Source organism: Oncorhynchus gorbuscha, linkage group LG26 (assembly GCF_021184085.1).
Source record: "Oncorhynchus gorbuscha isolate QuinsamMale2020 ecotype Even-year linkage group LG26, OgorEven_v1.0, whole genome shotgun sequence".
In the NCBI taxonomy this organism is placed as follows: Eukaryota; Metazoa; Chordata; class Actinopteri; order Salmoniformes; family Salmonidae; genus Oncorhynchus; species Oncorhynchus gorbuscha.
In genome coordinates, this window is record NC_060198.1 from 22136683 (window position 1) to 22151524 (window position 14842).

General features: G+C 43.7%; 1 protein-coding gene across 4 annotated transcripts; it reads left to right on the forward strand.

The window, feature by feature from the left end:
* Positions 1-816: 816 nt before the first annotated feature.
* Positions 817-10043, forward strand: LOC124015733 (interleukin-2 receptor subunit beta-like). Of its 4 annotated transcripts, none has more exons than XM_046331168.1 (11): positions 817-1039; positions 3197-3306; positions 3756-3841; positions 4077-4197; positions 4315-4387; positions 4691-4784; positions 5111-5247; positions 7392-7569; positions 7764-7866; positions 8093-8165; positions 8770-10043. In XM_046331168.1, exons 3-11 carry the CDS (start codon positions 3772-3774, stop codon positions 9484-9486), a joined length of 1566 nt encoding a protein of 521 aa, XP_046187124.1. In that variant the 5' UTR covers positions 817-1039; positions 3197-3306; positions 3756-3771; the 3' UTR covers positions 9487-10043. The 4 variants fall into 4 exon arrangements, with proteins under 4 accessions (XP_046187124.1, XP_046187125.1, XP_046187122.1 ...); XM_046331169.1 differs by having other exon boundaries at positions 3760-3841; XM_046331166.1 differs by lacking the exon at positions 3197-3306.
* The last annotated feature ends 4799 nt before the right edge of the window (positions 10044-14842 follow it).

A 14842-nucleotide genomic window follows, 5' to 3' on the forward strand; every position in this document is an offset into this window, starting at 1 on the left:
CTGGACTGTTTAAGTCCCCCGTGTTTGGGGCATTTGTTTTGGTGTGCGGCCTGTGTTTCGTGGGGTTGGCTTACGGTCACCGTTTTTGTGCATTAAAAAGTATAGCACTATGCTGAACTCTCTGCTTCCTGCGCCCGACTTCTCACCCACTACACCCCGGATGTTACATCATCTGGTTATGTGTGCAACAAAAGTTCAACATTCACCTTATGCTACCATTTCTGTGGAAATACAGTTTGAGGCATACTCTCGAGAAATGCAATCCAACGTATGCACCACACAGAACGCGCTGCAACTGCCTCTCCAACGCAATGTCAGTGTAAACGTGCGTCTCTGTTCTAGCCTACTTTACTGGTGCTCGACTGAAACAGGATGCGGTGTATTCACTATTTATACCTTAACACATAACGGGGCTCAGGGCCCTAATGGCTTTGCTTGTAGAGTATGTGTTGTAGAGAAGTGTTTCTCAATCCTGGTCCTAGGAAGGGCTACCACATCTTTGTTTTGGACCAAACACTATTGCACTTAATTTAAGTAATCAACCCGTCTTCATGCCTTTAATTTGAAACAGGTGTGCGAGTGCTAGGGCAAAAACAAAAATGGGCAAGCCTTTGAGTCCCCAGGACCAAGGTTGATAAACACTGTTGTAGAGAATGGTAATTATACTTTTTTTAAAATCTTCAGTGTTTTGTGTGGCTTCCTGCAAGACACAGGCAAATGTCAGCCTTAGCGAGAGGTTGTGGTTACGTGTGTCACCATGAAATGTCATTGGGCACTTCAATCGAGAGGGAGGGAGAGAGAGAGTAAGAGAGCGATAGCGTTAAGGAGCAGGAGAGAATGATAGAGACAGAAAGTCAGAGAGAGAGCGCTAGAGGCACAAAGAGAGACAGTCACAAAGGGAGAGACAGACAGACAGAGACCTGAGGCTAAGGAGACAGAGAGGAGAGAGCATCTGCACAAGTCAAATAGTCAAAACAGAGCAAAGAAAGTAGGAGAACAGAATGAGGACTGTGCTGACACGTCGACCCTGACTAAGAGGGTAAGTCTGAAGAGGTTGAATACCTATTTGTTTACATGTGCATTAGCACTTACTCTCTAAGATTCAACTTAGACTAATATTTTTATATATATATATATATATATATATATATATATATATATATATATATATATAAAAGCCAAATTATCATTGAGTGTCTATCCCTGTATCGTTCTTGTTATCATCAAGGTGTCAGCCGCATCACCGAATGTAGTAATTTAAAACTAATCCTTAGGACGGCAGGTAGCCTAGCGGTTAGAGTGTTGAGCCACAATGAAGGTCGCTGGTTTGAATACCCAAGTCAACAAGGTGCAAAATCTGTTGACGTGCCATTGTGCAAGATACTTAACCCTAATTACTATGGCTGACTCTGTAAAACAATACATTTCACTGCACCTATCCAGCGTATGTGACATTTCATCATACTGTATATATAGTGCCTTGCGAAAGTATTCGGCCCCCTTGAACTTTGCGACCTTTTGCCACATTTCAGGCTTCAAACATAAAGATATAAAACTGTTTTTTTTAAAGAATCAACAACAAGTGGGACACAATCATGAAGTGGAACTGTCATGTTTTGTCATATATTGTCTTGTCCTTGTGCTTTCCCTTCTGTTCGTTTCCCCCTGCTGGTCTTATTAGGTTCGTTCCTTTTTTTCTATCCCTCTCTCTCCCCCTCCCTCTCTCTCTTCTCTCTATCGTTCCGTTCCTGCTCCCAGCTGTTCCTCATTCTCCTAACTCACTCATTTACTCTTTTCACACCTGTCCCCTATTTTGCCCTCTGATTAGATCCCTATTTCTGCCCTTGTTTTCCGCTTCTGTCCTTGTCGGATCCTTGTATGATGTTCACTGTTCTGTGTCCTTGTCTCGCCCTGTCGTGTTTTGTCTCCTTCAGATGCTGCGTGTGAGCAGGTGTCTTAGTCTGCTACGGTCGGTGCCTTCCCGAAGCAACCTGCAGTCAATGGTCGAGTCTCCAGTCTGTCCTCGTTACTACGAGTGGATTTAAGTTTTTTCCTGTTTTGTTTTCTTCTTGATTTTTCCAGGATTATTACTTTTGTCATATACTGGAATAAAGACTCTGTTTTCGTTAAGTCGCTTTTGGGTCCTCATTCATCAGCATAACAGGAACGACATTTATTGGATATTTCAAACTTTTTTAACAAATCAAAAACTGAAAAATTAGGCGTGCAAAATTATTCAGCCCCCTTAAGTTGATACTTTGTAGCGCCACCTTTTGCTGCGATTACAGCTGTAAGTCACTTGGGGTATGTCTCTCAGTTTTGCACATCGAGAGACTGAATTTTTTCCCATTCCTCCTTGCAAAACAGCTCGAGCTCAGTGAGGTTGGCTGGAGAGCATTTGTGAACAGCAGTTTTCAGTTCTTTCCACAGATTCTCGATTGGATTCAGGTCTGGACTTTGACTTGGCCATTCTAACACCTGGATATGTGTATTTATGAACCATTCCATTGTAGATTTTGCTTTATGTTCATTGTCTTGTTGGAAGACAAATCTCCGTCCCAGTCTCAGGTCTTTTGCAGACTCCATCAGGTTTTCTTCCAGAATGGTCCTGTATTTGGCTCCATCCATCTTCCCATCAATTTTAACCATCTTCCCTGTCCCTGCTGAAGAAAAGCAGGCCCAAACCATGATGCTGCCACCACCATGTTTGACAGTGGGGATGGTGTGTTCAGGGTGATGTGCTGTGTTGCTTTTACGCCAAACATAACGTTTTGCATTGTTGCCAAAAAGTTCAATTTTGGTTTCATCTGACCAGAGCACCTTCTTCCACATGTTTGGTGTGTCTCCCAGGCGGCTTGTGGCAAACTTTAAACGACACTTTAAACGACACTTTTTATGGATATCTTTAAGAAATGCCACTCTTCCATAAAGGCCAGATTTGTGCAATATACGACTGATTGTTGTCCTATGGACAGTCTCCCACCTTTTTCAGTTTTTGATTTGTTAAAAAAGGTTGAAATATCCAATAAATGTCGTTCCACTTCATGATTGTGTCCCACTTGTTGTTGATTCTTCACAAAAAATACAGTTTTATATCTTTATGTTTGAAGCCTGAAATGTGGCAAAAGGTCGCAAAGTTCAAGGGGACCGAATACTTTCGCAAGGCACTGTATATATATGTTTTTTTTACATCTAGGCCAACCTGGTGAATCTGTCCAACAAGCACTCAAGAGGATAGTGTTTAGACTGTCTAGTTTTTTACCTGTCTATTGGTGCAAACGAACTACAACATCTGGGGAGACAAGGGTACAAGTTTTCTCATTGAGAGTTCAACATTAAGTCATGCAGTATTAATCAGTCAGATGAATGTGTATTCTGTATAGATATCGATTCTAGAGGTGTTTCTGCTGCTGCCTTTAAGTGCCTACCAAAACTCTTCATGTACTACAGTCAAAGGTGATGACAGTGGGTCATAATGGTATTGGGCTTGTGATGGAAAGATTTTCACGTTGTATACAATCAATTCAGGATGTCCCTTATCAGTGTCGTGTCTGCTCCTGTTCTATGCAACTGTTACTCAGGATTTTTACTGTCTAAATGTTGCTGGTGTTCCAGTGCTTTGTTATAACAGCCTCTTCATCTTACATTTTCATCATCTTTGTTTTACATTTAAACAGTGGTGGCAATGGCCAAGACTCTGTGAGTGATTGTTCTTTGTCTTCTTTTCTTCATCTATGCCATCTGTTGTTTTCCAGTTAGACAGGGGCGGTAATGATGTGGTCCATGCTTCACCTGCTGTTCCTGCTGTCTGTCCCACCAGGCTTCACTCACAACCTCCAAGGTAACTAGTGACTTCATGTTACTCACAGCCTACTCATTCAGATAAAAAACAAACAGTACCTGCACCTTGTGGAGAAACACAATTTATTGATTGAATTTACACCCCCCCCCAAAAAACAAACAAAACAAATGTAAGTCAGATTTGTGAAGTTGGTGAGTTTGTGGATTTTAAAATGATAAGTGTTAATATACAGTAATAATCCTTTTGGTTTGCCTTTTCTGTCTTTCCCTCCAAGGACTGTTTTGTGTGAATGACTACATCAACAACATCGCCTGTGTGTGGAACAGCTCGGGAATAGATCCAGATGTGGCCTGCCAGCTCCTCGGTACAAGAGAAGACTATGAAAACAATTTTTTGTAAGGAATATTTTTTTGTCTGTCTTTATTATTACTGCAATACAGAAAATGACTGCATTGTGTTTTGAGGTATAAATGCATCCTTGTGAAATATTTTATTTATTTTGTTTTGTATAGCCAGAGTGGTTGTGATCTCAAACCCTTGGAAGGTCATTCTTTTGGAGGCTGCAGTTTTGTCTTTAAGGGCCATGTAAGTTTTTCCTGATATCAGAATCAGAATTATATACAGTATGTTATTCTCCATCAATATGTTATTGTACATATACGTTATTTTCCATATAAATTTCATTGTTTTCAATGTATATTGATTTCTATTGTATTTTTCAAACGTGAACTAAATATATCATGTGAAATTTATTTTATAGTAACTACTTGTGAAAATGAGAATTACAGTTAGAATCCTTGGAATTATTCTCCATGAATGTAGAACAGATGCAAGGAGTTCTTACTTTATTAAACATGCAATCTGTTTCCTGACTGTGTTTCTCTACAGTATTTCAGTTCAAACGAGAACCTCCCCAGCATTAAGGTGGATTGTAACGGGTCTGAGGCGGAAAACCTCATAAAATACACACCTATCGAACACAGTGAGTGTCCACTTTTCCAATGCTCTCTTTTATCTAGTGTACCTGCGAGAGTAGCCTCTCACTATAAATAGCTGTTCTTCTTGACTGGTTCATTTGAGAGTTTGATTCTTGCATGGGCCATATTCACATATTCAATACGGAATGTATGTACCACTATCAATGTAAACGTTGCTTTGGAAAGCATCTGCTAAATGACAATATTATTAAGTCTTCAGGTCTCAAGACATGGTTACTCATCACCTGGTCTTAGTTCACCAAACCGCCTCCTCTATATTTCCACTTCATGGTATTAGATGACTGTGACATCTTCCTCTGTTTCCTCACAGTTAAGATGCATCCTCCTGGTATCCCGCTCATCATCAATGGGACAAATGCCACCTGGAGAGCTGGTAGTCCGCTGTCTAAGAAGATCTTTGCATATGAATTCCAGGTGAAGGTGAAGAGGGAAGACCAGCTATGGGGGGTGAGTGAGACAAAACCATTGTGTGGGTGGGTGTGAAAGTGTGGTATTGGCTGAACATGCAGTATTCCTGCTGAATGAGTTAGAGTGAATCTGATTAGTGGGTAGTCATGCATAATACCGGTGCCTGAGTATTTAGCTGTGATTTTTGGCTGATTCTTCACTTCCATAGACATCAAAGCATGATCAAAATCAAATCAAATCAAATGTTATTAGTCACATGTGCCGAATACAAAAGGTGTAGACCTTACAGTGAAATGCTTACTTACCAACAATGCCATTTCAAAAAAATATGGATAAGAATAAGAGCTAAAAGTAACAAGTAATTCAAGAGCAGCAGTAAAATAACAACAGCGAGACTATATACAGGGGAGTACCGATACAGAGTCAATGTGCCAGGGCACCGCTTAAATGAGGTAGTATGTACATGTAGGTAGAGTTATTAAACTGACTATGCATTGATGACAACTGCGAGCAGCAGTGGTGCAAATAGTCTGGGTAGCCATTTGACTAGATGTTCAGCAGATGTGCTGTTTAGAAGCCTCTTGGACCTAGACTTGGCACTCCGTTACTGCTTGCTGTGCTGTAGCAGAGAGAACAGTCTATGACTAGGGGGGCTAGAGTCTTTGACAATTTTTAGGGCCTTCCTCTGACACTGCCTGGTATAGAGGTCCTGGATGGCAGGAAGCTTAGTGCCTTATGGTCGGAGGTCGAGCAGTTGCCATACCAGGGAGTGATGCAACCAGTCTGGATGCTCTCGATGGTGCAGCTGTAGAACCTTTTGATGATCTGAGGACCCATGCCAAATCCTTTCAGTTTCCTGAGGCTGAATAGGTTTTGTCATGCCCTCTTCACGACTATCTTGGTGTGCTTAGACCATGTTAGTTTGTTGGTGATGTGGACACCAAGGAACTTGAAGCTCTCAACCTGCTCCACTGCAGCCCCGTCGATGAGAATGGGGGCGTGCCTGGTCCTCTTTTTCCTGTAGTCATTTCCTTTGTCTTGATCACGTTGAGGGAGAGGTTGTTGTCCTGGCACCACATGGCCATGTCTCTGACCTCCTACCCTATAGTCTGTCTCATCGCTGTCGGTGAACAGGCCTACCACTGTTGTTTCATCTGCAAATTGAATGATGGTTTTGGAGTCGTGCCTGGCCGTGCAGCCATGATTGAACAGGGAGTACAGGGATGGGACTGAGCACGCACCCCTTAGGGGCCTTTGTATTGAGGATCAGCGTGGTGGATGTGTTGTTACCTACCCTTACCACCTGGGAGCGGCCCGTCAGGAAGTCCAGAATCCAGTTGCAGAGAGAGGTGTTTAGTCCCAGGGTCCTTAGCTTAGTGATGAGCTTTGAGGGCACTATGGTGTTGAACACTGAGCCTTAGTCAATGAATAGCATTTTCACATAGGTGTTCCTTTTGTCCAGGTGGGAAAGGGCAGTGTGGAGTGCAATGGATATTGCGTCATCTGTGGATCTGTTGGGGCAGTATGCAAATTGGAGTGGGTCTAGGTTTTCTGGGATGATGGTGTTGATGTGAGCCACGACCAGCCTCTCAAAGCACTTCATGGTTACAGGCGTGAGTGCTACGGGTCAGTAGTCATTTAGACAGGTTACCTCAGTGTTCTTGTGCACAGGCACTATGGTGGTCTACTTAAAACATGTTGGCATTACAGACTCAGACAGGGAGAAGTAGAAAATGTCAGTGAAGACACTTGCTAGTTTGTCAGCGCAATGCTCGTAGTATACATCCTGGTAATTCGTCTGGCCCTGCAGCCTTGTGAATGTTGACCATTTTAAAGGTCTTACTCACATCGGCTGCAGAGAGTGTGATCACACATTCTTCCAGAACAGCTGGTGCTCTCATGCATGTTTCAGTGTTATTTGCCTCGAAGCGAGCATAGAAGCGAGCATAGCGAGCATCGTCTGATAGGCTCGTGTCACTGGGCAGCTCTCGGCCGTGCTTCCCTTTGTAGTCTGTAATGGTTTGCAAGCCCTGCCACATCCGACGAGCGTCAGAGCCGGTGTAGTACGATTATGAGTTACACACACTCATCTCAAATCAGGATTTCAGCCTGAATAGTTTGAAACAGTCTTGTAGCTTTGCAGTGATTATGCTTATTTTTGTCTACCTGTCTGTCTCTGTCAGGAGGCCAAGAATTTTATCAGACCAAAGCAGGAACCGTGGATGGAGCTGGGTGTGGTGGAGAGTGGGATTCATCACATCAGGGTGAGAGTCAAGCCGACCCAGCCCGCCTCTAGCCACTGGAGTGAGTGGAGCCCGACTGCCTCCTGGACATCAGAGGGCAAGGTCTCACCAACCTTTGGTACGTTCGGTCATGCAGAACACTCTATCCTATCCAGAGAAACTGACAGTCGGTGCATAGTGAAGTTCATGCGGCCCATACAGGAATAAAACTAATTTGCTGGTCTACAAAATTGTGTTAACGACCCGTGTTAAATGCATCCAGATGCATTTCTGAGATATATATTCCACCCATGCTTCCGTTCTGTGTTTCAGTGCAGTCCCCGGACCTGGCTTTGTGGCTGGTGTTGAGTGGTGCGCTTTTCACTCTCATCATTGTCATGTTGCTAGTCTTCTACAAAACACATATTAACAATAGGTGAGTAATGCGTAAAGGTGGATTTATATGCGTATTGTTGGCTCAGATCAGGAGTGAGACCCACAACCTTTGGCTCAGTGAGTTAATTTGGTCTTGTGCCATGTTGATGACGGGGGCTTGATTTTTATCATTGGTTGCATAATGTTTGGGTATGTAGTATCAAGATAAATTCTGGAACAGACCCAAGATGGTTTATTACAACCCATGTTGTTTTGGTGCTCTACAGGAAACACCAGTATGTGCCTGACCCCGCCAAGTACTTCCAGCCACTTAACTCTGTCCACGGTGGAAACTTTCAGGTACCTGGAAAATACTCCAACTTCCTGCTAAACTTGAAACCTGTTGAACCAATACAATTCTGTGTATGTGGCTTTATTCACTAGCGTGAATGTTTTCTTGATACGAAAACCTAGTGGACAGCCTAATATAATAATCTTGAACCTGGTTGAGTGGAAATGTCTGCATTTGTGTCCCTATTGAACTTTACTTACTACTTACTTACATTGGATGCTTACAGTTGGGAACAGTCTCTTTCGTTGCCAGTAAAAGGAAAGTTCGCAGCCACAGTAAAATACCAAAGAAAACATTAGTCATGAGCATAGACCCCTTGATATAGTTTCTCTGTTGGTTTGAATTCCTCGCATTAACAGACATAGACACACTCTCTCTACCACACGCACACAATAAACTCACGTATGCACCTCGTAATTACAAACAAGGATACAGACACACACTGATCTTGCAGCAACTTTCAAAACTTGATACTTGCCAGTGTAGATGCAGTAAAATATTTGTCCTTTGTCATTTTGCTTAAGCATCAGCACAACTTTAAATTTCACCCATGACCGTGACACTGTACAGTGCTCCATATACTGATGTGTGTCTCTGGCCCTCCCCATGCAGAAATGGTTGAGCCCCTTGTTTGCTCCAGAGTGCTTCATCACCGCCCAGCCTGGTGAGGACATCTCCCCTGTGGAGGTGTCTGGAACAGAAGTCTGGGACGTCACCGACTCCACCAGCTCCACCACCGCAGCATTCCTCCTACATTCTGACCCCAACACCCCCTCTGATGGCTGGAACAGCAGCGGCCAGTCCTCCTGCTTCTCCAACATCGGCTACTTCTACCCCAGCGGCCTCTGCATCGAGTCTTGTCCCGTCTACTTCACCTACCAGGGGGACCACAGCTCTCTCTACGCCACCACCACATCCTCCTCCTATGAGCTCTTGGAACTTCTTGGTCGGCTGCAGAGGGAGCCCCAGAGCCCAGACTCTGGTCTCGGTATGGAGAGCGTAGAGGGGAAGGACCAGGTGGAGGAGGAAGGAAAGGGTAAGAAGGAAAGGGAAGTGGCTCTAGTTGACCATCATTCACCCACTCCTCTTGTCCTACCAGTCTCCCTGCCTGCTGGGATCCCTCCAGGCCCTCACCATCCCCTGAGTCTCCCTCAACTCCCCCTTCATAATCCTGAGACTAACTCTGCCATGGCGCCTAGCAGCAGTTACAATGCCTGGCCAGTAGAAGCTGCTCTAGGCAGATCCTCCTCAATGACAGTGGAACCCAGTTGTAGCGGCTATTTGACCATTAATGAGCTGCAGAATACCTACAGCAACAAGTCTATTTGAACAATCCATTTTTCACTCAATTTACATTTTAGTTGAGCTGTTGAACTTATTCTTCGTGCAAACTATGACACAAGGCTCAGATAATGCAGGTACTAAAATCATTTTTTTGCATGGTATTTTACATGATAAAATACCATGTAGTTTATTTGTATTTTATATAAATTTGGTATATTACTTGTATTACTATTAGGGCAGCTGGTTTGCCAATGCGTTGTTACTTTATCTCAGATAGTTAGTGCTGCTAGTTGTTTTTGTCTTTAAATGCGTTCACTGACATCTTGTTTGTATGAAGACCTGAATTAAACCTCTGGCAGAAGAGAACTTCCTATGTTTGTGGGCTTAGGTAGTCTGCCCTACAGTACAAAGCAAAAAGGCAGTAATTGCTAATTTGGTCGAAAATGAGTTAGTCATTTTTTGCTACATTAAATACACGCTTAATCATGTGGACAAGTATCCTTCCTCTAATGTATTGTGTTTTTGAGAAAATGGGGGTCATGTTAGCAGTAACTACATAAAGTTACTGTGAAACCAAGGTAAATAAAAGCCATTTTTCTCAGTTCCACGCTATGAGCAGTTACTGCTTTTTTGCTTGGTAGGGCAGTTAAAGTGGCAAAGAGTGTGCAAGTGTTCCTGCTGTATGTGTATGTGTGTTGGTGTGTTTGCCTGCGTGTATCAGTGGCAGTCGGTTCTGTTAAAGATGAGGGAGGACCATTTAAAAAAAATGTTATGAGTATTGCGTTATTTCTATTACAGCATGTTGGATGACTGTCATTCATATTCCATTCACCCAGTTCAATGTAACAGCGATAGGTTTAGGCTACTACATGATACTAAAATTTCCCTATACCCATCATGAGGTTGTTACAACCTAGTCTAAGAAGTTTACAACGTAGGTGCACACAGGTTGAGAGAAAAATTAAAGATGACAGACAGTGACACATTGATAGACAGTGGCACATTCAATCCCGCCCTGCACAATCTTGTCTGCATCTAGCTGATCTAGGGTGTAGTCATTAGTACAACAGTTGCAAATAAGAGTTTCTATTGTACAAATTCAGGTATTTTTTATCCCATTTTCGTTCCGTTCGCTTCCGTTTAAGAAACATTTGAACAGAATCGGTAGAAGGAATAGCACCCTTGATCACATGAAAACACAGTTCACAGTTCATAGCAGCCACGTTGTATTCCTTATTGCATCCATGCGCTCTCCTCCTCTCACCTTTTCCCTTTGCTTTTGGACTTTTTTTGCACAACACATTAGCTGTATGTGACCATGTGAAAAAACATTTCCAAGCAAAACAATATCATAACCGCTACACACAGCCTACATATTGTCACCGTGTTAGCTAAAGTAATGTAATAACTAATAGAACTAGCTAACGTGTTAGTAACCCTACAATCATACAGTAGTGTTACAGTGTACAGTTAGTAAGCAGTTTAGAACTTGCCCTGGTGGCAATACATTTGTAAAACCAAAAGCTTACCTTGAATTGGAAGTGTTCGAATGTTGTGTTGGATAGTCATAGCTAGCATCCCTCTGTTTGAGCAGGGTGTTTGAGTAGGCTAAACTAGCTAGCTGCATCTGCTAGCTAAGTAAGTGAAACTGAAAGTGAAAAAACAATGACTATCTCTATATTTCTCTCTTGCTTCTCCTTTTTTTGGAATAAATTAATATGTTCAAAACTGTTCAGCTATTGTATTCAGCTCTCTCTTCAAGTCAACTATTCACCACATTTTATCCACTGCAGTACTAGCTAGCTGTAGTTTATGCTTTCAGTACTAAATTCATTCTCTGATCCTTTGATTGGGTGGACAACATGTCAGTTCATGCTGCAAGAGCTCTGACAGGTTGGAGGACATCCTTCGGAAGGCTAACGGAGGCTGCATTCATTGTAGCTGGGGATTTTAACAAAGCTAATCTGAAAACAAGACTCCCTAAATTTTAACAGCATATCGATTGCGCAACCAGGGGTGGTAAAACCTTGGATCATTGTTACTCTAACTTCCGCGACGCATATAAGGCCCTGCCCCGCCCCCCTTTCGGGAAAGCTGACCACGACTCCATTTTGCTGATCCCTGCCTACAGGCAGAAGCTAAAACAAGAGGCTCCCACGCTGAGGACTGTCCAACGCTGGTCAGACCAAGCTGACTCTACACTCCAAGACTGCTTCCATCACGTGGACTGGGACATGTTTCGTATTGCGTCAGATGGAAATATTGACGAATACGCTGATTCGGTGTGCGAGTTCATTAGAACGTGCGTCGAAGATGTCGTTCCCATAGCAACGATAAAAACATTCCCAAACCAGAAACCGTGGATTGATGGCAGCGTTCGCGTGAAACTGAAAGCGCGAACCACTGCTTTTAATCAGGGCAAGGTGTCTGGTAACATGTCCGAATATAAACAATGCAGCTATTCCCTCCGCAAGGCTATTAAACAAGCTAAGCGTCAGTACAGAGACAAAGTGGAATCTCAATTCAATGGCTCAGACACAAGAGGCATGTGGCAGGGTCTACAGTCAATCACGGACTACAAGAAGAAACCCAGTCACGGACCAGGATGTCTTGCTCCCAGGCAGACTAAATAACTTTTTTGCCCGCTTTGAGGACAATACAGTGCCACTGACACGGCCTGCAACGAAAACATGCGGTCTCTCCTTCACTGCAGCCGAGGTGAGTAAGACATTCAAACGTGTTAACCCTCGCAAGGCTGCAGGCCCAGACGGCATCCCCAGCCGCGCCCTCAGAGCATGCGCAGACCAGCTGGCTGGTGTGTTTACGGACATATTCAATCAATCCCTATACCAGTCTGCTGTTCCCACATGCTTCAAGAGGGCCAGCATTGTTCCTGTTCCCAAGAAAGCTAAGGTAACTGAGCTAAACGACTACCGCCCCGTAGCACTCACTTCCGTCATCATGAAGTGCTTTGAGAGACTAGTCAAGGACCATATCACCTCCACCGTACCTGACACCCTAGACCCACTCCAATTTGCTTACCGCTCAAATAGGTCCACAGACGATGCAATCTCAACCACACTGCACACTGCCCTAACCCACCTGGACAAGAGGAATACCTATGTGAGAATGCTGTTCATCGACGACAGCTCGGCATTCAACACCATAGTACCCTCCAAGCTCGTCATCAAGCTCGAGACCCCGCCCTGTGCAACTGGGTACTGGACTTCCTGACGGGCCGCCCCCAGGTGGTGAGGGTAGGCAACAACATCTCCTCCCCGCTGATCCTCAACACGGGGGCCCCACAAGGGTGCGTTCTGAGCCCTCTCCTGTACTCCCTGTTCACCCACGACTGCGTGGCCACGCACGCCTCCAACTCAATCATCAAGTTTGCGGACGACACAACAGTGGTAGGCTTGATTACCAACAACGACGAGACGGCCTACAGGGAGGAGGTGAGGGCCCTCGGAGTGTGGTGTCAGGAAAATAACCTCACACTCAACGTCAACAAAACTAAGGAGATGATTGTGGACTTCAGGAAACAGCAGAGGTAACACCCCCCTATCCACATCGATGGAACAGTAGTGGAGAGGGTAGCTAGTTTTAAGTTCCTCGGCATAAACTGAATTGGTCCACTCACACTGACAGCGTCGTGAAGAAGGCGCAGCAGCGCCTCTTCAACCTCAGGAGGCTGAAGAAATTCGGCTTGTCACCAAAAGCACTCACAAACTTCTACAGATGCACAATCGAGAGCATCCTGGCGGGCTGTATCACCGCCTGGTACGGCAACTGCTCCGCCCTCAACCGTAAGGCTCTCCAGAGGGTAGTGAGGACTGCACAACGCATCACCGGAGGCAAACTACCTGCCCTCCAGGACACCTACACCACCCGATGTTACAGGAAGGCCATAAAGATCATCAAGGACATCAACCACCCGAACCACTGCCTGTTCACCCCGTTATCATCCAGAAGGCGAGGTCAGTACAGGTGCATCAAAGCTGGGACCGAGAGACTGAAAAACAGCTTCTATCTCAAGGCCATCAGACTGTTAAACAGCCACCACTAACATTGAGTGGCTGCTGCCAACACACTGTCATTGACACTGACCCAACTCCAGCCACTTTAATAATGGGAATTGATGGGAAATGATGTAAATATATCACTAGCCACTTTAAACAATGCTACCTTATATAATGTTACTTACCCTACATTATTCATCTCATATGCATATGTATATACTGTACTCTACATCATCGACTGCATCCTTATGTAATACATGTATCACTAGCCACTTTAACTATGCCACTTTGTTTACTTTGTCTACACACTCATCTCATATGTATATACTGTACTCGATACCATCTACTGTATGCTGCTCTGTACCATCACTCATTCATATATCCTTATGTACATATTCCTTATCCCCTTACACTGTGTGTAAGACAGTAGTTTTGGAATTGTTAGTTAGATTACTTGTTGGTTATTACTGCATTGTCGGAACTAGAAGCACAAGCATTTCGCTACACTCGCATTAACATCTGCTAACCATGTGTATGTGACAAATAAAATTGGATTTGATTTGATTTAATTACTGTGTAAGTCTATGGAAGGGGGTGAGGACCATGAGCCTCCTAGGTTTTGTATTGTAAGTCAATGTAACGATAACTAACAAACGTCCATACTTGAGTGTTTTAGTGCCCCCAAAAATGTATACTTCCAGGTCAACTGTAATATGAATACCATTGTAAAGCACAATTTCTCCGCTTTCCAGAAAAATCAACCTTAAGACCTTCTGTCCGTCTCTGCATGATTGAAGAATGCAATGGAGCTCCACCTGGCCTTTAAAAAAATTGTGGTTGGGGAAGAGAATGCTACTGAGTAATAGTGAAAGGGGGAGAGATGTCGCATGGGGAAACTGCTTTTTTCAACCGATTTCTCAAAAATGTTAATAAAACTCGATAAAGAGGTTATATAATGTATCATTATTTTTAGGGCGGCGGGTTTTTTAGGGTTTTAAGTGTGGAGCTAAAGTTATTTTCAGTAATTAAACTGCGTCTGTCTCGCGGCTTTTAATAATCATGATGGCGTGCAGAGATGACGTGAAAAATGAATGCATTCAGTTGTACAATTGACTAGGTATGCCCGTCCCTCTCGCTACCCCTGTTGGAAAGACTCTGTACAGCACACAATGTGTTGCATAATGCATGCTGTACGATATGTCACAATGCTTGTACAGCGCTTTATCAACTTTTCTTGCTTACTATTGGTCTATTACCATGTCAATCAATGCTGGAATAGAAGGGTAGTTTACACCCCGGATTTTGATGCCAACACAGTCACTACAGTCCTATTAGTTTTCATCCCAGCCTTGTTTGAATGCCGCAGTACGCAAAATCTGTAC

Bases quoted from the DNA above. Each gene is read 5' to 3' on its own strand.
- LOC124015733 (XM_046331168.1), top strand. From the start codon at position 3,772: ATGATGTGGTCCATGCTTCACCTGCTGTTCCTGCTGTCTGTCCCACCA. The intron at 4,785-5,110 runs GTGAGTGTCCAC...GTTTCCTCACAG, and splicing joins ATACACACCTATCGAACACA to TTAAGATGCATCCTCCTGGT. The intron at 7,570-7,763 runs GTACGTTCGGTC...TCTGTGTTTCAG, and splicing joins CAAGGTCTCACCAACCTTTG to TGCAGTCCCCGGACCTGGCT.